General features: G+C 43.0%; 1 protein-coding gene across 2 annotated transcripts in view; it reads left to right on the forward strand.

The window, feature by feature from the left end:
• Nucleotides 1–20829, forward strand: part of LTN1 (listerin E3 ubiquitin protein ligase 1) — a 146281-nt gene that overhangs the window by 31422 nt on the left and 94030 nt on the right. For both annotated transcript variants that reach the window (XM_033942385.1, XM_033942384.1), the window contains exons 7-12: nucleotides 3800–3973; nucleotides 7794–7984; nucleotides 8815–8962; nucleotides 9152–9955; nucleotides 10391–10432; nucleotides 11425–11614. In XM_033942385.1, the coding sequence (XP_033798276.1) occupies nucleotides 3800–3973; nucleotides 7794–7984; nucleotides 8815–8962; nucleotides 9152–9955; nucleotides 10391–10432; nucleotides 11425–11614 (1549 nt within the window). The remainder of the gene's footprint in view (nucleotides 1–3799; nucleotides 3974–7793; nucleotides 7985–8814; nucleotides 8963–9151; nucleotides 9956–10390; nucleotides 10433–11424; nucleotides 11615–20829) is intronic.

Below are 20829 nucleotides of genomic sequence, written 5' to 3' on the forward strand. Positions count from 1 at the left end.
GTTCCACTTTCCCCAATTCTGTAACAGGATTTAGCCCCTCTATGAATTGGAACCTCATCTTACCCCTACACAAGACCTGGAAGCTGCAGCTAAAAAGGGAATGGGGGGAAGCAGAGGTGACCTTTCAGCCCAAAGAATGCAGGGTGCTTAACATCTGGCCAGTTCTCTCCTTTTACAAACCCACAAGTAAACACTGGGCAACAGAACAAAATAAGAAAATAGGACAGAAAATCTAACATGAAGCCAAGTCTCTAGGAGCTCGTTAATGGACCCAACAGAAATGCTACGGTGACAGGGAAGCCAGGTAGTTTTGGGGTGGTGGGTTGTAGCCAGAAAAGGGAGTGGGGCTGCATTCCCCTCAGATCTAGCCTTTCACCCTACTGCGAGAACATGGTGTGAGCACAGGCAGCCTGCTGCTCTTTCCCTACTCAAAGCAGTGTGTTACATAAAAATGAACCCTGAACTGGGGTATCAAACAGTCCATGTGAGAAAGCAGGTCCTTAGTGCGTCTTGGACCAGCCAGTGTTAGGGAAAGAATCAGGGAAGTGGAGAAAATGGCGCGATGGCTTGGGGGGAGGGGGGCAGGGGGACAGAGAAAGAAAAGGGGAGGGGGCAGAAAGAAAGAAATATTGGATTTACAGAAGAAGGAAGTGCAACCAGAGACTTGTGAAATCAGCAGACAAAAAGGTAGGAAAAATGATTTTATTTTCACTTAAGTGATCAAAATGTGTCAGTTTTGAGAATTTATATTTGTTGTCTATATTTTGCACTATGGCCCCCTTTTACTAAACCGTGATAGTGGTTTTTAGTGCAGGGAGCTTATGAGTGTCAGGAGCTGCGAGGGGCATTCAGCGCAGCTACCTGCGGTTTAGTAAAAGGAGAGGGGGTATATTTGTCTATTTTTGTATAGTTATTACTGAAGTGACATTGCATATTTTAAAGTCATCTGCCTTGACCTCTGAAAAAAACCCCAAATACAAATGATAATTAACATTTTCTGTGCGTATAGTGTGCTTTGTGTGTTTTAAAATTTTATTGCTGCCAGATCATTTTGACTTGGTCATTTTAAAAGTACCGTATTTTCACGCAGATAATGCGCACCCGTGTAAAACGCGCACACGGGTATAGCGCGCAGAAACCACGATTTTATGTACAAAAACTTTTGTATACCGCGCTCACGCGTATAACGCGCATGCAGCCCGACTGTCCTTTCGCCCGCCCCGAATCTCCTCTGGCCACCCCGACTCTCCTTTCGCCCTCCCCGACTCTCCGTGCGCTGTCCCGACTATCCGTTCACCCTCCCTGACTTTCCGTGCACTGCCCCGCCTCTCCGTGCACTGGACCCGGAGTTTTCTCAGCAGAATTTCCCAGACCACCTCTTCCTCTCAACACATTGACACGCTAGTGGGTTTATTTTATAGCTTTTTCACTCCCTTCGGTCTGCCTGTCCCCCTTGAAGTCCTGTCCCCCCTTGAAGGTCTGCCTGTCCCCCTTGAAGGTCTGTCCCCATCCTGAAAGCCTGATGCCCCCCCCGACGTCCGATACATCCCCCCCCCCCCCGGCAGGACCACTCGCACCCCCACCCCGAAGGACCGCCGACTCCCCGACAATATCGGGCCAGAAGGGAGCCCAAACCCTCCTGGCCACAGCGACCCCCTACCCCCACCCCGCACTACATTACGGGCAGGAGGGATCCCAGGCCCTCCTGCCCTCGACGCAAACCCCCCCCCCTCCAACGACCCCCCCCCCCCCAAGAACCTCCGACCGCCCCCCCAGCCGACCCGCGACCCCCCTGGCTGACCCCCACGACACCCCCACCCCCCTTCCCCGTACCTTTGGTAGTTGGCCGGACAGACGGGAGCCAAACCCGCCTGTCCGGCAGGCAGCCAACACGGAATGAGGCCGGATTGGCCCATCCGTCCCAAAGCTCCGCCTACTGGTGGGGCCTAAGGCGCGTGGGCCAATCAGAATAGGCCCTGGAGCCTTAGGTCCCACCTGGGGGCGTGGCCTAAGGCACATGGTCGGATGCGGGTGGGAGCGCGTGCGAGCGGTTGTTCGGGGTGGGGGTGCGAGCGGTCCTGCTGGTGGGGGTGAATCGGGCATCGGGCAGGGTGGGAACTATGTAAAAAAAATTTTGTATACCGCGCTCACGCGTATAACGCGCGAGGGGTATGCGCGGTAGGTAAAAACGCGTATAACGCGCGCGTTATATGCGTGAAAATACGGTAGCTCGCAAGCCAAAAAGGTATTGCTGTACGGTATTAGGAAAGGACCAAGCACATTAACAATGGCATAATACCTGGTTGAGTACTGTTATTCCTCAAGCTCAGTATGATGGGATATAAATAAAGCTGCTATTATTATTCTTTCAGAAAGTTGCTGAAAACTTACCTGTTCAATAAATTTGTAACCTGATAATTTGTTTTCAATTGTTGTATTTTCACTGATTGTACAGTCTTCTTTGATGTGAACTGCCTAGAACTATATGGTGTGGCGGTATATAAGAATAAAGTTGTTGTTATTATAATTTCCTAACTCCAGTCATTAAGCTTTTTACTTCATATATATGTAATGCTTTTAACTTCTGAGGTTAGAACAAAACCCTATATTTATTGCCCCCAAAGTAGATTCTACACTTGCGAGAATAAGCTAACAAAATATGGCCCCCAGATTCAAAGTATTTTGTCTTGGGGCTAAAAGTGATTTCTTTCGGTCCTGCATTGTTTTTGTTATATCTGGAGAAATCATATTCATTAACCAAGAAAGAAAACGCTGGTCTTTTACAAAGCTGTGGATTGAAGTTTCTACCACGGGCTGGCGAGGTAAATGCTCCAATGCTCATAGAATTCCTATGAATGTCAGAGCATTTACCTCGCTGACCCACGGTAGAAACCTCTAAGGCAGTTTTGTAAAGGGAACCCAAAGTTTGAGCTTTTCAAACTGCATTTAAGTCTTGTTCAAAAATGAAAGAGGCAATTAAAGTGGCCCTTGCAGTTATCTGCAATACTGGAAGAATCCTTGATAGAGATAAGTTATTATCAATTTGATTACCTTGAACTCGATCCACCAAGTCTTGGCCCTGAGAATCCTTTGAAATTTGCAGTATGTAACAAACTTTAAAGGGGGAACTGCTTCAGGAGAAAACATTTTACACTTTTTAAAAGAATTATAGGCTTGATTTAGCAGTGAGAGCAGAAGCCATCTTTGTTCTGAGGTGCTTAGAAGAGCAATATCAGTATCCCACCCTTCTTAAGGAATGCTTTGCTATACTCCACAGGTTCTGGGCTGATATTGTAAGGATGCCAAGGAAAGAAAAGTTATGTCTTGCCTGATAATTTTCTTTCCTTTAGTCCTACCAGACCAGTTCAGAAACCAACACATTTCTTTTATCATATTCTCATTTTAAACTATTTGTAGTATTGAAGACATTTTTTGAGTGGCAATCTCTCATGTTTGTAAAAGATTTTTTTAATGGCACTTTCTAATTTTTTGGTATAATTGCAAAGAAGGTAAATGGTTGGTTCATCATTGCTTTGTCATTTGAAATACTGAACACCTTATTTGTACAGTACCTATAGCTCTTTGATCTCTATCTCCATCTGTTGGCTGATGGGCACAATCCATAGGTTCTGGATTAGTTTGGTAAGACTAAAGGAAAGAAAATTAACAGGTAAGAATAAATTTTCCTTAACAGTATGACTTGGACTATTTCTCCTCTCACTATCCGCTAAACTAAGTGCTTAGAAACAAGTTGCATAGTCACAGCTTTTCTTCTTTTTTTCCTCCATGTTTGTCCTAGGTTCGCTCAGCATTCTTTGAGGTAATTTCTGCTTTTTGCCAGCATTTGTGTGGACTTGTGAAAGTAGAAGCACAAAGGACATGTGCTGCTGTTCTTCTAAATATTGATGAGAAGGATGCCTTGGTGTGCCCAGCTCAGTGGGAAGCAGTACTGTGCGTCATTACCATCATTGAGGTATTGCAGAATAATGACTACTAGCTATACTTGTTCTTGATTGGCAATAAATGCAGATTGAACCGAACATTAACCACTGCAGAAAATCACCCCATCATGAAACAGTTACAAGTGCAGAATTTATTAACCACAAGATTAAATAGCAGGTAATAGGGATTTTTCTTACATATGCTGATCAATTAGAATCTGCTAGTTGTGGTGCAAATTTAAATTAAAATCTCATTGAAACAGGCAATGTTGAAATTAAAATTTGTACTCTTTGAGGATTTGTACAAACTTCTGATTACTGTTTCCTTTACAGTAACTGATAAGTAGTAGTAGTAATTGTTTTTGTGAATTTGTTCTAGTTGTTCTAGTTGATTTTTTTGAAAGTAATACATTAAGACTCTTATTTTAGAAGCATTCTCAAGTGTTTGTAGTATGTTTAAAAGGTAGTTCAGAACATTCACACATAGGGAAAGTGAGTGCATCTAGATAACACGGGGGCAGGGATGGGGGCAGAGAGAGTGAGTAGTTTGGGCAGGCATACAATACAGATGTCGATTCCCTATGTGAAATAGGAATGCACAGCTATATGGTAACAAAATAGATGTTGGAATTTACACATGCCCTGAGGCATTTCTAAGTGGTGGCTATAGATTTTCACATCTGTGACCCAACATAATTGCACATATCTCCCTCACCACCCCCATATCCGCAGACCCACACCACTATACTAAGCCCCCATGACATCCCTTTATGATTTCAGGCCCCTCTCCAGGATTTTTCTTCTAAAACACCCCCACTGCAGCAACTTCCCACCACATTTGGGCAGGTGCCCTTCCCCCCCCTCCATTCTAAACCCTCCTCAACAAAAATATTCTCAAACCTCCCCCCTTCAATCCTTTTCCCTGACCTTACCAAGGGCCCTTGGGGTCTAGTGGAGATGGATCAATGCCTACTTACAACTGCTATAAGGCTCCTCTGTCATAAAATGTCTGCCAGAAATATGGGAGCAGGAGCAAATGGGCATTGCTCCAGTTGACCAAAGGACCCATGGTATGGCTGGGAATGGGATCAGGGGGTGGGCATATGTAAGGATATTTTTTTGCCATGGAGGTATGCTTCATGAGTAGAGTATCAAGTTGGCAGGGAGTTGCCTCAGGCCAGTGGTCTCAAACTCGCGGCCTGCCAGGTACTATTTTGAGGCCCTCGGTATGTTTATCGTAATCACAAAAGTAAAATAAAAGTTTCTTAATCCTATGTCTCTTTAGTTATAAATTATTATTATTAAGACTTATCGAAAAGGAAAGATTTATAAACTATGAAGTTTTACCTCATGCAAAATTGTAATTTCTTTAATAAGGCATTAACTATTTTTTCTGAGGCCCTCCAAGTACCTGAAATGTGGCCATGCAAAGGGTTTGAGTTTGAGACCACTGCCTCAGGGGACTGCTTTATGGGATATGCCCTCAGGAGAGTTTTCATGATGGGTGGGATACCATGGGGTGTTTGGAAAGAGGAAAGACTGACACCAGAGAGTCCCTTTTCAGATGAAGCAGCAATTTTTTTGCAAGTTGCTTCCTCATCTTTGGGTAAGGAGGAATAATCATGTATTATCCCAGGACAAGCAGGCAACATATTCTTACAGATGGGTGACATCATCCATGGAGCCCTGGTACAGGCAGTGCAAAAGTATACTGTCACTTTAACTTCTTTAGAAATATCGAGGCCACCTGTATCGCACATGTGAGAGTGCCTTCTTGCCTGATGTTGGCTTGCGGGACCATCAGTTTTTAGTCTTCCGCGGAGCTAAGAAGTTGTGTTTTTGGAGTGTCTCCAAGCGTGCATTTTTACTCCTTTTCTCTTGCCTTCCCATTGTTTGTCTTGCATATTTTCTTCATTATTTTGTTTCTCTAGTTGTTTAATTTGTTTTCTTTCAACCTTTGGGTTGCTCTCAGCCTCTTTCTAGGCCGGCTGCATTGATCTTTTTTTTTTTTGAACTCCACGTTACTCGGCCTCCACTACAATTGAGCCCTTCGACCCTGCTGCGGCTATTTTTCCATTGATGTCCAAGTCTTTTAAAAAGTGTTCTCGTTTCAGTTAGTCCATCTGAACTTACCGTGTCTTGGCCCTATAAGTTGACGCTTGTCTCCGCTGTTCTAATCTTTAAAAGTGCTCTTTGAAGGCTTGACTTTTACAGCAGGAGAAGCTTTTTGGATACTCTTCATCATTGACCATGTCATCTTATCCATCAAAGTCCAAGAACCATTCTCCAGAGGCATCGGCACCGGCATCCTGCTCGGTGTCAACTCTAATGGTACCATCGACTTCTTCTAAGAATGCTGAGAAACGTACTCATATTTCTACTCATATATCAGCAACTTCTCAAGCATCAAGTAAGTCAGTGCACGCCAAAAGCCGATGCAAGAAGTTGAGATCTCTTTCTTTACAGTTAGTGTCTCCTCTTTTGAGATCACCGACAGTACCAACAACATCTACGGTACCATTGCAGTCTTTGCAAGAGAAGATTAAAGAATTACTTCAGTGGGAGCTGGCATTTATGTTGTAGGAACAACCAGCCCTTTTACCTCCCTCAGCTCTGTCGGTACCATCCCAGCCCAAGCATTGCTATACCAGGGACTCCGGTACTGAACCTATACCACTTAATAGGCATCATAGTTCTTCATCTCACTCTACATCGGATAATCACCAAGACACCGATAGTTCTTCCAGGCACCGCAGTCATAGGTCTTCTCATTGACACCGATCTAAGTCAAAAGACCACTGCCCCAGACTTGCCTCATCTCCTAAAAGAACTGATTATGACACATACCTTTTGGATCTTACATACTCTGAACCAGAACTCTCTACTCCAGAGACCTATGATATCACTTTTGATTCTTCTCCTCTACCTCCTAGATGGAATGTCTCTACTGGAGAGTTTGTCATTCACTAGATTTATCCATCAAATGGGGCATGCCCTACCAGTTAAAATGGAATCTGAATCTGAGCTGAGTTGTTTGATGCCTTAAATTTTGAACAAATTCCTAAGGATTGTTTAAAATTTCCATTTCACCATCTCATGAAAGACACTATGTTTAAAAATACCATAACACCATGTTACAATTTATCTATCTTTAATGTTAACAATTTTCCTTGATGTATTCCTTTTGTTCATCGCCTAGAACTGCAAGGCATTGTGCAGTATATAAATAGAGACTTATGTTATATAAATAACATTTTACAGTAGGCGTTTTACAGGCGTACATTTAAGATGTCTGACTCGCACCTAAGGAAGCGCCTAGGCACGCCTACAGATGCCTAAGGTCACTTCCGGCATAAGCCACGCCTACGCCGACTTAGGCATCCATAGGCATGCATAGGCACTTCCCTAGGCTCCAGTCAGACACCTATATTGTAGGCGTCATTTGCTGCATTGATTTTTTTTTATTTTTTAATATTTTTAAAATATGCATTCTAACTGGCCCTTTAGGGCGTTTACTGCCGCCTACAGTCAGGGTGTATTTTGAGAATCAGACTCTTAGTGTCCCTGGTAATGGTTCATCAGGGCCCTGCTGAGAGATTGACTTAGTCAATGTAGGGAGCCTGGGTTGCCATTTCCTTCCCCTCTCTCACTTTCCTTCCTTCTCATTTACAGTAAAGATTGCATTGTTTTGTACCCCTACATACCCTGGCTTCAAAACTGGGTTTATTTCTAATATACATGCATATTAAAAGTTTCTAGTCATAAAATTTTACATTAACACTAAAATGTTAATGTATTCAAATGCGGACATGATTTTATTTGGTCTCATGTTTAATGTGTTTGTTTCCACAGGACTGTTGGAGTCATGTAAATGTGAAAAAGGGAGTTCTGCCCAAACTCTGGACAGTGCTGAGAGAAGGTGGACGAGGCCTTGCTGGCATTATATATCCAAATCTCCTGCCGTTCATCAGCAAGGTTCCCCAGGGTATCATGGAACCAAAACTTGACTTCTTCAGCACCTTTTTTAACACTATAATTCAGGGGTAGGACCTGGAAGCTCTTCGGTAGTTTAACAAAAAGCAATGTATTTCTTTCTGTGTGTAGGAGGAAGAAAGCGGTTGGTGGAAACAAAATACTTCATGGAATGATTCATAAAAAGTTTGCCTAAATATGCATGTTTATTTTAAAACATATAGAGTCTGATATGCAAAGGAATTTAACCGAGCAGGAGCTGTGTGGCGCAGTGGTTGGATCTACAGCCTCAGCACCCTGGGGTTGTGGGTTCAAACCCCGCGCTGCTCCTTGTGACCCTGGGCAAGTCACTCAGTCCTCCATAGCCCCAGGTATGTTAGCTAGATTGTGAGCCCACCGGGACAGATAGGGAAAATGCTTGAGTACATGATTGTAAAACCGCTTAGATAACCTTGATAGGCGGTATATAAAATCCTAATAAACTTGAAACTTAAACTGTTCATTCCCTGACATTGAATATTCTGGGTTAATTCAGCCTGAATATCGGCCCCCTTGAATATCAGTTTTAAAGGGTGGGAAGTAGATTTAAAATATATCACTCAGCCCCTATTGGCACTGATCTCTCTAAGCTGTGTGGGAGCCCACCGCCTACAGTCCTGCCAGTTGGGGGTGCTGTTTCACTATTACATTTTCAGTAGTGAGGGACAGGCAAGCTCTGCAGAACTCCAGAGAACCTGCCTGTCCATAGTAATTGAAGCACAATATTGAAGCACAACCCCTCACTGAAAGAAATGCAGTTGGAGGACTCCCGCACAACTTAAAGGAAACAGTGCCTACTGAGGTCTGTTAGTAATTCTTATAGTATTTTGACACAGTATTTTTTTATCTTACATTTTACCAGCCTTTCAAGTGAGCGAGCTGTGTCCAGTTCTTCGGAATGCTCTGCTATAATTTCAGGCTTCATGGAGTGCTTACGATATGCTGTGTTGCAGAATTTAGGTGAAGAAGAGCAAGAGATAAAGGTTCAGAAGATGCTTATAAATGATCAGGTATGTGCATAAATGTGTATTAAAAGATGCAACTGCACACAATTGTTCAAGTTAAAATCAATGTTCACATTTTAAAAAAAATTTCTAATAATATATCCAAATGTTGTTAGCCACACCCTGATGTTAGTAAAGTACTTTATTGCAACCTGTTTTTCTATTTGGTAAATAGTATAATATTATATTTTTCAGTTGATGCCACTTATTGATTCCACACTTAAAGAGCCCCGGCTGCAAAAAAGTCCATTATTTTATCAAATTGCTGACACCTTAAGTTCCTGGGAAAAAAGGGCAGTGCATTTAAATGAGACAGCTCATACATTCAAGAGAATACTATCGGAGTTCTGGGACAGTCTCTCTCAGATTTGTGGTGTTCATGTTGATGCCTTAGGAGCATCTGAAACAACTTTGGTTGGTGTGTCCTGTGTTTTGCAAATTCTTCAGGACCCCGAAGGCTCAGAGAAATCAGGCAAGAGAAAGTCTACAAAGATCAGATTTACTAGTGAAGAGGGCTCCACAAACAACATGATCAGCGTGAATCCTGTGTACTTTACAGCTCAGAGTAAGAGTACATCTGAATTGGGCAACATTGACAATATGCCCTCTGCCATGAAAAGCCAAACTACCTCTGAGCCTGCCCTACTATACCTCTCTTGCATACAGAGAGAACCTTTGGAAGCATTGGTCTGTAAGCTGGCTGAGCAGAGCATGGTGCACATCAGTGAAAAAAAGTCAGAAAGGCACCTGCGGTTCCTTGCTGCTCTGCTGAGTTCCTTTCCTTATGACAGAGTGTTTGAGGTTTTGCTAACACCTGAACATCCAGGAAACACTGTGTATCCCAATCCTGCAGTTCAGTTTCTGTATCAAAAATTAACAGTCTGGTTGAAAGAAGACTGCCAAAGTGATCCTGTTTTCTTTGTGGATATTTTGTTCAGTGTCCTTCAGTGCTGCAGCAGCAGTGCAGAAAGAAGTCATATCCTGGATGATTTAACGAGGGTATGTCTCTCTTTTAACCTTGTTCTCTGCTTTTGCTAAAACTGTGTTGGCCAATCTATAGATTTCTTGCTTTAGATCAGATATTTCTATATATTTTTTTAATAAATTGAAACTAGATTATATGGATTTTTAAAAGTTTTTCCACATGTGACAGGAATCCTATGTGACCTTGAAATCCAGTGTGGCACAGTATCATTTTTGTTATACAGTTTAAATAAATGGTATTAAAACTACAAAGATTTTAATTTTATCTAGGATCAGCATGTCTACTTGAACTCTAGATTACAGAACTGAAATATACAACCATTCGTGTCAGTTGCTGTCTTCTCAAATTTGGTGTCCTTAAAGTGAGGAAGTATCTAAAGCTAGGAAGTATTTATTTGTATGATTTATATAATATAACTATTTCAACAACATGGTTGTGATTTTCATTAGATGGATCTTCGATGGATTATCTTCCTCCACATAATTCAAAAGGTAGGGTCTTTGTGCATTAGCAAACTAATATTCACTTTGATTTTAATTGGGAAAAAGTGATGGTAGGAATTGGAGAATGACATGGGTATGGGTACCTGTAGATAACCATGGTGCTGGGATGGGTCAGAGCCTACGAGATGGGGTGAGGATGGAGACAGAACCCATAGTGATGGAGACCCTGTGTCATTCTCTAAGAGACTAGTCTTAAACTGGCTGTTCCAACTAGATGGAATAGAATTAATAAAATGCTAGTATCAATATGTAAAAACTTAACATGTCAGATAACTTTCAACTGAATTCAGTGATTAAGAAAAACTAGAGAAGTTGTTTTTGGATTTAAATGAGCTACTGTTAAATGACATCATTTGTGTCTTGCCTGCCTTTGATATGGTAACAAGAGTCTTGTCCACTGATCATATTCCTACCACTTGCAGTGTCCTGCTTTCACGTGCCCAGTTACTGCAATAGATTCATACCTTGTTGATGGCATCAAGGAGCATTTCCAATATTTAACAGACATTTATTTTCCTGTTCATCCACTACATAGTGTTGGTTCTCTTTTACACCCATGTCTGAAAGATAATCCGATTATCATCCCTGATGATGTAAAAACACAAGCAATTGAATCCTTGGGAAGGTTGTACTAAAACCAGAATGAAATGGAAGGCTCTATTTGTGATTTACAAACAACAGTTGAACAGAATATTGTTCCTTTTTATACTTTAATAAAAAGATTTTAACATAACATCATGTGTTTCAGGCTTGTGCAGATGAGTGGGGATGGGGTGGGGTCAGAGACAGAGCCTGCGGAGATGGAGACAGAACCTGTGGGAATGGGGCAGAGATGGGAACAGATTTTGTCCTCATGTCATTCTCTATGCCTTGTAATTGTACTGCTGTTACCAAAGGGCATATATTACAGGAAAGCAGATTTGATTAGTTTTGTGTCCTTGTATCTTTTAGGCAATGGAATATTTTGTCTTAAATTTCAGGCATGTTCTGATTCAGAAAAGTACTCTTCAGTCTCCTTCTGGCTTAAAGGAGACACACTAGGAACTAAGATGGTGACTCTGGCAGATGTGCTTTGTCGTAGTGGCTTGGAAATCGCAACTGCTTCCAAATCCTTCTGTTCAGAGAGGTGGACCCTTCTGAGTCTGGTGCTTTCACAACATGTTGAAAATAGTAGGTTACATTCAAGTCTTATTTTGTATATACTCATGAAAAGTCAAAAATGTGATGCCTAGAAATTGAATACAAAAAAGGAACCATTCCTAAAAGTCAAAATGACTCTGTTTGTGGTTTTAATTTTATTGTTAATTATTAATTAAACGGGGACAAGCCTCAGATTATGGAGTAATTTTCCCATTCTGGGATTTCTTCTAAGAGAAAGAAATTTGTTTCTCTTACTCCTATTTACATCATTGGCATGAACCCCTCATCCCTACCATGACTAAAACCATTTAATATTAATTACTTTATTATTAATTCATAAAAAGTTTATATTATCTACTAACTAAATCTCCTTTTTCTAATCTTCTTTTAAGTGTTCAATATTTTATTTAATGTTCAATGGTCATTTTACTTAATTCCTTCATATTTAAATTAATGAATCTATACTTCTTAAAAACCTTCTCAGTTCATTAGTATTGCATGGTTGGGACTATCATGAAAAGACCACACAGTTCATTTCAACACTCAGAACCAACAGAGAAAAATGTGCAAAACTTTTAAAGTGCACTGGTGCTTCAAAGTGCTTTATAAAGGATAATCTAATAATAATAATTTATTCTTATATACCGCCAAAGCCATAATAGTTTGGGGCGGTTTACAATAAGAAGTAATATAAACTACCTCAAACTATTATGGCTTTGGCGGTATATAAGAATAAAATTATTATTAATACTAAATACAGACTCTTGCTCTGGAGCTATAGCAACTGATAAACAGCTCAAAATCTGTTGCAACAAACTGACAAATTTTTTTGACAAACAGCAAAATTTTCAGGTAGGCTTTTGTATCCATGATGCTCATACTAGCATTGGTGCAACTAGCACAAAATGTTATGCTGGACTACCAAAAATTAGCACTCTTAACCAATTATTTTCAATTTTACAAGCAGTTATAAATAATACTTTATTCATCCAGCCAACATCAACCCAGACAAGTGGATATAGCTCGGTTACTATTGCAGTTATGAATCTTAGAAAAATTATCTTAGTACCCTGAGAATTCAATGTGCAAATTTGGAAACATCTGAAACAGTGGTAAGGAGTAAGGACCTTTAGACCACTTGGCATGGAATGACCCTACTGTTTTTTGATATAGATACATTTTCACTATTTTGGTATCTCTCAAAATGTTTGAAACTTGGTGCATGGAAGTTATGTATAGCATACAAAGATCCATCTCCCAATATTTCCTAAGGAATGAATTTTCATAATTAAGTTTCTGTTACATATACACTGTAGTTCATACTTTAGCTGTTGATTCCCGCTAACCGTGAATCTGCAGAAGGTTGTCACTTGAACGCTTTCCCTTCTGTAGTGGAAAACAGCTCCCTCTTCAGTTTTTCCTTTTGCAAGCAAACTCAGAAGGTGTGTTCTGCTCTGAGTAGTATAATGGGTACATCTCATGTCAAAATGATTGACAGCTGTCAAGATAAGGATCAACCAATCAGCGTTCACTTCTGGGTTAAGCCCTGCCCACTCTGCGCCCACACCACGCCAACTCTCCGCCCAAACCCCGTTCACTACCCACTCATACCCAAACCCTGCCCATGCCCCACCCACACCACACCCACTTTTCCCCTTAGCCCCTTTCAGGCCCCACCCACACCATAACCCCTCCCACCCATGCCCTGCCCACTCTCTGCCCATGCCCTGCCCCCTCCTATAAGAATGAATGCTGGTAGCCCCGCCCATGCCCCGCCCCCATAGGAATGAATGGCGGTAGCCCTGCCCATGCCCCACTCCATGCCACGTCACCGAAAATGCACTTTCTGATGACATCACCGGAAATGGGAGTGCCTGCCCTATCAGAAGTGTACAGTTTGATGACGTAAGTAGAAATAGGGTAAATGAAGCACTGGAAATGCGCTTTTCTGATGAGACGGAAATGCAATTTTCTGATGATGTTACCGGAAACAGACTTTGTCAAAACTCCCGGAAATGATGTGGCCAGAAAAAGAAGTGTCTTTATTTTAACAGGTTTTAAGATCTCATGGTTAGAGCAATGCACATACAAATCACAAAAGAAAAGACATTTACAGCTGTTTTTGGTTTTTTCCTGTTTTAAAAGAGAACCCAGGTTTTAAGAGCTTGCAGAAACAGCTTAGAAAAGGCTGCATTTTTTTCTTTCCTGGTTTTTAACAAATACTTTCAGCAGGATTTCTGAGTTAATGGCTGCATGGGCAACTCCCAGATTGTCATGGTGACAACTGATAAGCCCCTTGCAGTCCCTGATAAAACCAAGAGGGGGAGGTATGTTTAAACCTGAGGTATGCCCTGGTTCTTTACAAAACAGAAAAATAAAAAGTTCTCACAGCTGTTAGCAACAGAAATAAAAGTTCTCAAAACTGTCAAACAAAATGACTGCCACAAAAAAAAGTATTTTTATTTTAACAGGTTTTAAGATCTCATGGTTAGAGCAACGCACAGGCAGATCACAAAAAAAAGACATTTTACAAATTCTTTCCTGTTTTTAAAAACAGGTCCCAGGTTTTAAGAGCAGTACAGAAACAGCTTAGAAAAGGCTGCTTTTTTTTTTCTTTCCTGTTTTTTTTAGCAGACAGTACTATAGTACTATAGTACGTAGTTAATGCTTGTGGGCAACACCCAGGTTGTCATAGTGACGGCTGATAAGCCCCTGATAAAACCAAGGGGGGGGGGAGGTGTGTTTAAACATGTCTGAACATGCCACAGCCCCCTAGTGTTGTCATAGTGACGTATACCCGGTCTCTTTAACAATCTGAAAAAACAAACAAACTGTTCCTATTGTCCTCTGTTAAAAAGGCAGAGTTTTAAGGCTTTTTTTTTTTTTTTTTTAATTATTTGAGCTATGTTAACAGAACTGAATGGAACAGGGTACAGCGATGGAAGCATTAACCCTCTACTTCAAGAGGCTAAAAAGAGCGATATTAAAGTCCAAAGTCAAAACGCATACAATTTTACACAGACCTGCTAGAATCCATTTTAAAATAAATAAAACAATGGTGTCGGAAGTTGACAGCCATTGGCAAAAGTGACTTAGTCGACATGTCAGCCTTTGCTCGTTATCAAAGGTTATAAATACATCTTAACGGTAATAGATATCCTGTCAAAATATGCAGGGGGCCGTGAGTTTAAAAACAAAAAAAACAAAACGGTCATGAAGTTACCATAACCTTTGAAACAATATTTAATTTAGGACGTACACCTAAAAAACTTCAAAACAGACAAGGGTAAAGAAATTTTAAACAAGTCTTTGAAGCTTTTATTAAAACAAAAAGGTTTTCACCATATTGCGACTCATAATGATATTAAAGCAGATGTAGTGGAAAGATTTAACAGGACTTTAAAATCCAAAATATGGCACTATTTTGACATCTCACAACCCCTTTACTTATCAAGACATGCTGCAGGCTATAGTGCACAGCTATAATTATAGTTTTCACAGAACAATACAGGCGAGGCCTGTAGATGTGACACCCTCAAACTCTTTGCAGATTTTGAAAACAGTCTACAGCAGTAACATCAATGATCTCTTAAAGAAAGGAGACCATGTGAGGCTGTCAAAAGTTAAAGGAAAATTTGAGAAAGGTTACGAGCAAACATGGATGGATGAGATATTTATAATAAAAGATGTTTTAAACAAGGGTCAGAGAACAACATACAAGATACAGGATTACGATAGCGAAGCTATACAAGGTTCTTTTTATCCTGAAGAATTACTAAAAGTTAAGCCGCTACAGGACAGAATATATTGTATCAAAAAGGTTCTAAAGGCAAAAGGAGGGGGTAAGAACAAAATTTGTCTTGTGAAATGGAAGAGGTGGCCTGATAAAGCCAGGGATGTTTAAACATGAAAAAAAAACAAAAAACTGAACACGATCCGGCCCCCTGGTGTTGTCATAGTGAGGTATGCCTTAGCTCTTTAACAAACAGTTGTTACCATCAGAAATAAAAGTTCTCAAACCATCAAACAAAATGACTACCACAAAGGCACATAGATTGAGTTACTTTCTTAAAGATCGTGATGTAGAAAAAGAGGGTTACCCGATGACAAAAAAACTGTACGAATCAGACAAGAAAACAAGGGCCCCTTTAACACACAGGTAACTGAAAAAAGACCTACCAAAAGGTCTCGTAACTTTCTTAAAGACTGCAATGCAGAGAAAGAGGGTTACCCACTAGCTGAAAAAGCAATTGACGCGGCGGCAGATACCAGGGAGCATACGCACGAATTAAAAGGTTCTGAAATACAAGAGTTTCCAGACACAGAAAATGAAGATGCAGGTTATGAACTACCAGAGGATAATACTTCGGATATAGAGCTTTATGAAGCCGCAGCAGACGCCGAAGCGACAGACATGTTGGAAAAGCCTGGATCTTCCACGTTAAGAGAGAGAGAGACACACACTTTTCATTGCCAGGGATCGGTGTTGAGGATTTATGAAGCTGAATGTGTTCATGTGTTTTAAAAAGGAAAATTTATTTCTGTATGGTTTTTGGTTTTTTTTGTAGGGAAGTAGCGGCTCTTTGCGATCACAGAAACCTGCGGACAAGGTGTACATGCCGATGATAAATCTATCTTGTTGGTGTTTTGGAAAGTTGTATGCTAGTTCACCAACCATAATCACAAGTATCTTCAGGTCTTAATTTTAGTTTACGTTCAATTACCGCTGGTTCTCTTTGAAACAAGCAGAATAAACACAAACAGGATAGATTTATCATCGGCATGTACACCTTGTCTGCAGGTTTCTGTGATCATGAGATCTTAAAACCTGTTAAAATAAATACACTTCTTTTTCTGGCCACATCATTTCTGGGGGTTTTGACTAAGTCTGTTTCCGGTAACATCATCAGAAAATGCATTTCCATCTCATCAGAAAAGCACATTTCCGCCTACGTCATCAGAATGTACACGTCCGGTAGGGCAGGTACTCCCATTTCTGGTGATGTCATCAGAAAGCGTATTTCTGGGGTCAAACATGCCCCCATTTCCGGTGACATCATCAGAAAGTGCATTTCCGGTGACGGGGTATGGGCGGGGCTACCGCCATTCATTCCTATGGGGCGGGGCTACCACCATTCATTTCTATGGGAGGGGGCAGGGCATGGGTGGGAGGGGATGTGGTATGGGCGGGGCTATGGGAAAAGTGGGTGTGGAGTGGGCGGGGCAAGGGTGGGGTTTGGGTGGAGAGTGGGTGTTGAGTGGGCAGGGCCTAACTCGGAAGTGAACACTGATTGGCCGATCCTTATCTTGATAGCTGTCAATCATTTTGACATGAGGCGTACCCATTATACTACTGCTCTGCTTGGCTTTTTGTTATTTTCAGGTATATTTCCGTTGGGTTTTCAACTTCCTTTGTGGCTTCGGTGCTCAGGGAAAGGACGCAGTCCCATGTGGGTGGACTGCTGCTCCCAGGCCAATCTCAACGAGTGCCTGTGGAGTCAGCCTGCTTTGTGTTCCTTCAGGAGTAGAGAATGACACGGGGAAAAAATCTGTCCCCGTCACTGCACCGTCCCCGGCCCACCATCCTCTGCACCGCCCCGTCACCGCCGTTCCCTTCACCGCCCCGTCACCGTCACCGCCATCCCTTTCACCGCCCCCGTCACCGCCACTGCCATCCCATTCACCGCCCCGTCACCATCACCGTCTAGCACCCATCTTCTTCCCTCCGCTCCCCCATAGTCTGGCATCTGTCTTCTTCCCTTCCAGCGTCTTCTCCCCACTCTTCTCCCCACATTTCCTTTCAGGGTCTGTTCCTCTTTACCCTCTTTCAATGTCTGTTCTATTCCTTTCCACCACCACCCTTCCCTCCCTCCTTTACCATCTGTTCCTTTCTACCACCCTTCTTTCATATCTTCTATCAGTCCCCCCACCATCACTAGCAGTCTCTCTTCTCCCTTACCATGAGCAAATAGAACTTCTGAAAATTGTATTGCTGAGGCATTATTTCTAGTACGCCTTTTTTTCCAGATGGATAATGACATCAATTTTATAATTCTTACTGTCTGCTCTGATTTCATTCACAATTTGGTTTGTGTTTTGTACCTGAGGATTCCATGAGGCATTTAACCTTTTCCTGTCTCTTCTGTGATTTTAAGTTGATTCCTTCAATAATGGAGTCTCAAGGCAGTAGCAGTTTTCTATTTTGGGCTCTTTTGACATTGTTTAAGGGATTTCTTGTACATTTGGTGCTGGTCTTCTTTGATGAGGTCACTTCAGAATCTATTTCCAAGGAAGAGAAACTTTTTCCCTTTCACCCCCTCCTTCCTTGTGTGAGCCAGAACACGCGGTCCCCGCAAGCAAGTAATTTTATATAATTTTCATTCTATTCATTCATAGAAATTAAAGTCTAGATAATGCCCCCACAAAGCCATCGTGCCAATTTCTCCACTTCCACGATTCTTTCCCTACCCTCACCCCCAAGCCAGCAGCCGATTTCTCCCTGCTCCTTCTCCGATGTCCTGATGTCCTGAACTTCATCGGGCAGCAGCAGCATTCACAATTTACTGCTGTTGCCCACTTCAGGCCTTCCTCTCTGTCGGGTCCTGTCTTCATGAAAACAGGAAGTAGGCAGGACCCGGCAGAGAACAAGGCCTGAAGCCGGCAACAGCAGCGAATTACCCGAAGAAGGTAATGGAGCACCGAGGCAGACCGCTTCTCCCCCCTCCCAGCTGAACCCCCGCTGACCCTCCTATCTCCCCCCCCCCCCCCCGTGAACCTTTCCGACCCTCCCAGTGAGAGCAGCAAACCTCCTTCGTGGTTTTCTCCTCCCTCTGCCACGTCACTGATGACATCATCAGTGATGCGGCAGAGGGAGGAGAAAGCCGACGCTACTGGAGGGAGGTTTGCTACTTTCGCTGGGAGGGTCGGAAAGGTTCACTTGGGGGGGGAGAGATAGGAGGGTCAGCGGGGGTTCGGCTGGGAGGGGGGAGAAGCGGTCTGCCTCGGGTGCTCCAAGGCCTGGTGCCATTACCTTTTTCGCCCCTCCCGCCCCCCCCTTGGTATGCTACTGCTCTCCTTAGTTTGCCGGTTTTCTTTTTCGGCGACTGGCATGCTTTCAAAGAGCCGCGCATGCGCGGCTGCTCAAAGTTCAATCTTCTGCTCTGCTGCAACTTCCTGTTTCCGGTTGGGTCAGAGCAGAAGATTGAATACTGAGCAGCCGCACATGCGCGGCTCTTTTGAAAGCGTTCCGGTCGCCGAAAAAGAAAGCCGGCAAACTAAGGTGAGGTGGAGAGAGGAAGCTGGTTAAACGATCGAGCCGGCGTGCGGGTGGGGGCTGCGGGGACCGCACGATCCTTTATGCCTCACTGTGGTGACAAGACCATTCACCGCTCCACGGGGCGGTGATGGCCTTGTCCCCGTCCCCGCAGAGGCTGCTAATTTTCATTCCCCATTTTTGGCGGGTTACCCGCGGCTAAACGCAGTAGCTGCGGGTAAACCGCCACCGTGTCATTCTCTATTCAGGAGCTCTGGGTCCATTTCCATAGGAGCTGCTTGACCACTAATATAATCAGGGGCTTGAGCACAGGCTGAGGAGCCCCTCCCTGTGTAACAACCCTCTGGGTTTCAGGAAGCAGACTGAAGTTTCTGCCCCCCATCGCTGTGTGAGGAATTTCGGGAGTGGGAGTCAGTGGCAGAGGTCCTTCCGACTGGCTGCCAGAAGATTTCCATCAATGGTCCAGTTCTGACAATTTCTGAGGCTGAAATCCTTTTCTTGCAGGCAGACTGCTACAAGCTGACAAGCTCCACATGTCACAGCGAGTACTCCCATTATTCCCTAAGATGGGGGGGAGGTGTCCTGGAAATTTCATTTTTAAGGGTTTCTGAGGTTAGAATTTGGTTCCTACACCTCCAAAACCCTTAAATCACTATTTTTTATTCTTGGTTTAGCTCCAATGACCTGTTTTGGGCATGAGCTTTCTGATGGCATCCATCTTGGATTATTAGTGATCTTTTTTAACTTCATTTTTTCTGCCTCAAAACCACTCGATTTGCCTAGTGGTCACCTCTCATGGATGCCCCAGGCTATTCTTGCCCCAGATCCTGCATTTTTTGTGCAGATTTACCAGTTGAGTGGCCATGTTCTACATTCGATGGAGCACGAAAAGAAGGGGTGGGAGCTTCGGACTCAACCCCTATTTAGCCCTTCAAGGCCTTGGATCCCCTGAAATCCCTGAAGGTATAGTCTAGGGAAGAGATGCTGCTCAGAAGATCTGAGCAGTGATGGAGCGAAACACAAGTGCGTGGTAGTGGATGAATCTCCTATTCCCCAGTCCAGGGTTGTACAAGGAACATTTGGTCCTCCAATGCAAGGCTTTTCCAATTTTGTCAGCCTTTTATGGAAAGCCTACTTAACAGAACCAGAAAACGCTGCGCTGCCTATGTGTGCGCTGGCTCTGCCTCAAGGATCCTTCTCCCAAGCAGGCATCTCCGCCTCATACCATACCGGCTCCTATCGTCGATGACCCTTCAGAGCAGGATTGGGATGACTGGAAGGGTCTTTCCATGCCTTTTTCACATAGCTCTTCTACATCGGTCCCTGACTGTGTCCGGTAGCCAGAGGGCAAGAGTGACAGTGGATCACTGTGATTATCCCTCAGTGACACTCTTTCTACGTTGAAGCTGCCCATCAGCCCTCCACCTCTCAGTGCGGCACTAATGCCAGACAAACATTTTTCTTGCTCATCTGGACATACCTCCTTAGTCACTGAACAGTGGGAGTCACCTGAAGGCTCTCTAAAAATGGCCAGAGACATGCCTAAACTCTATCCTATGGCTCTGGACTTCTAGCAGCTATTTTTACAGGTGAAAGTGGCCCCCCCAGTAGCGCAAGTGACCAAGCGCACTTCCCTTCCTAGTGAGGGTGGAGTATTGCTGAAAGACGCACAGGACCTTAAGGTGAATGTGGTCCTTAAAAGACAGTTTGAAGTGCTGACTTTGGGTATCAAAGCTATAGCAGCTGCCTTCTTTGTGGCATGGGCCTGTCATACCAGATTGCGGACTAGTTCCTCGGAGCTTTGGGGATTCCTACATGTTTAAGAAAGGAGTGGATTTTATGGTCGATGCTCTTTATGACATTATCAGAGTCCTGAGTAAAGTTTCAGCTTACTTCATTTCTGCCTACCGGATGCTCTGGATCAGACAATGGGCGAGTGACTCAGCTTCCAAGGCCACTCTCAGCAATTTGC

This window comes from Geotrypetes seraphini, chromosome 4 (assembly GCF_902459505.1).
Source record: "Geotrypetes seraphini chromosome 4, aGeoSer1.1, whole genome shotgun sequence".
NCBI classification, from domain to species: Eukaryota; Metazoa; Chordata; class Amphibia; order Gymnophiona; family Dermophiidae; genus Geotrypetes; species Geotrypetes seraphini.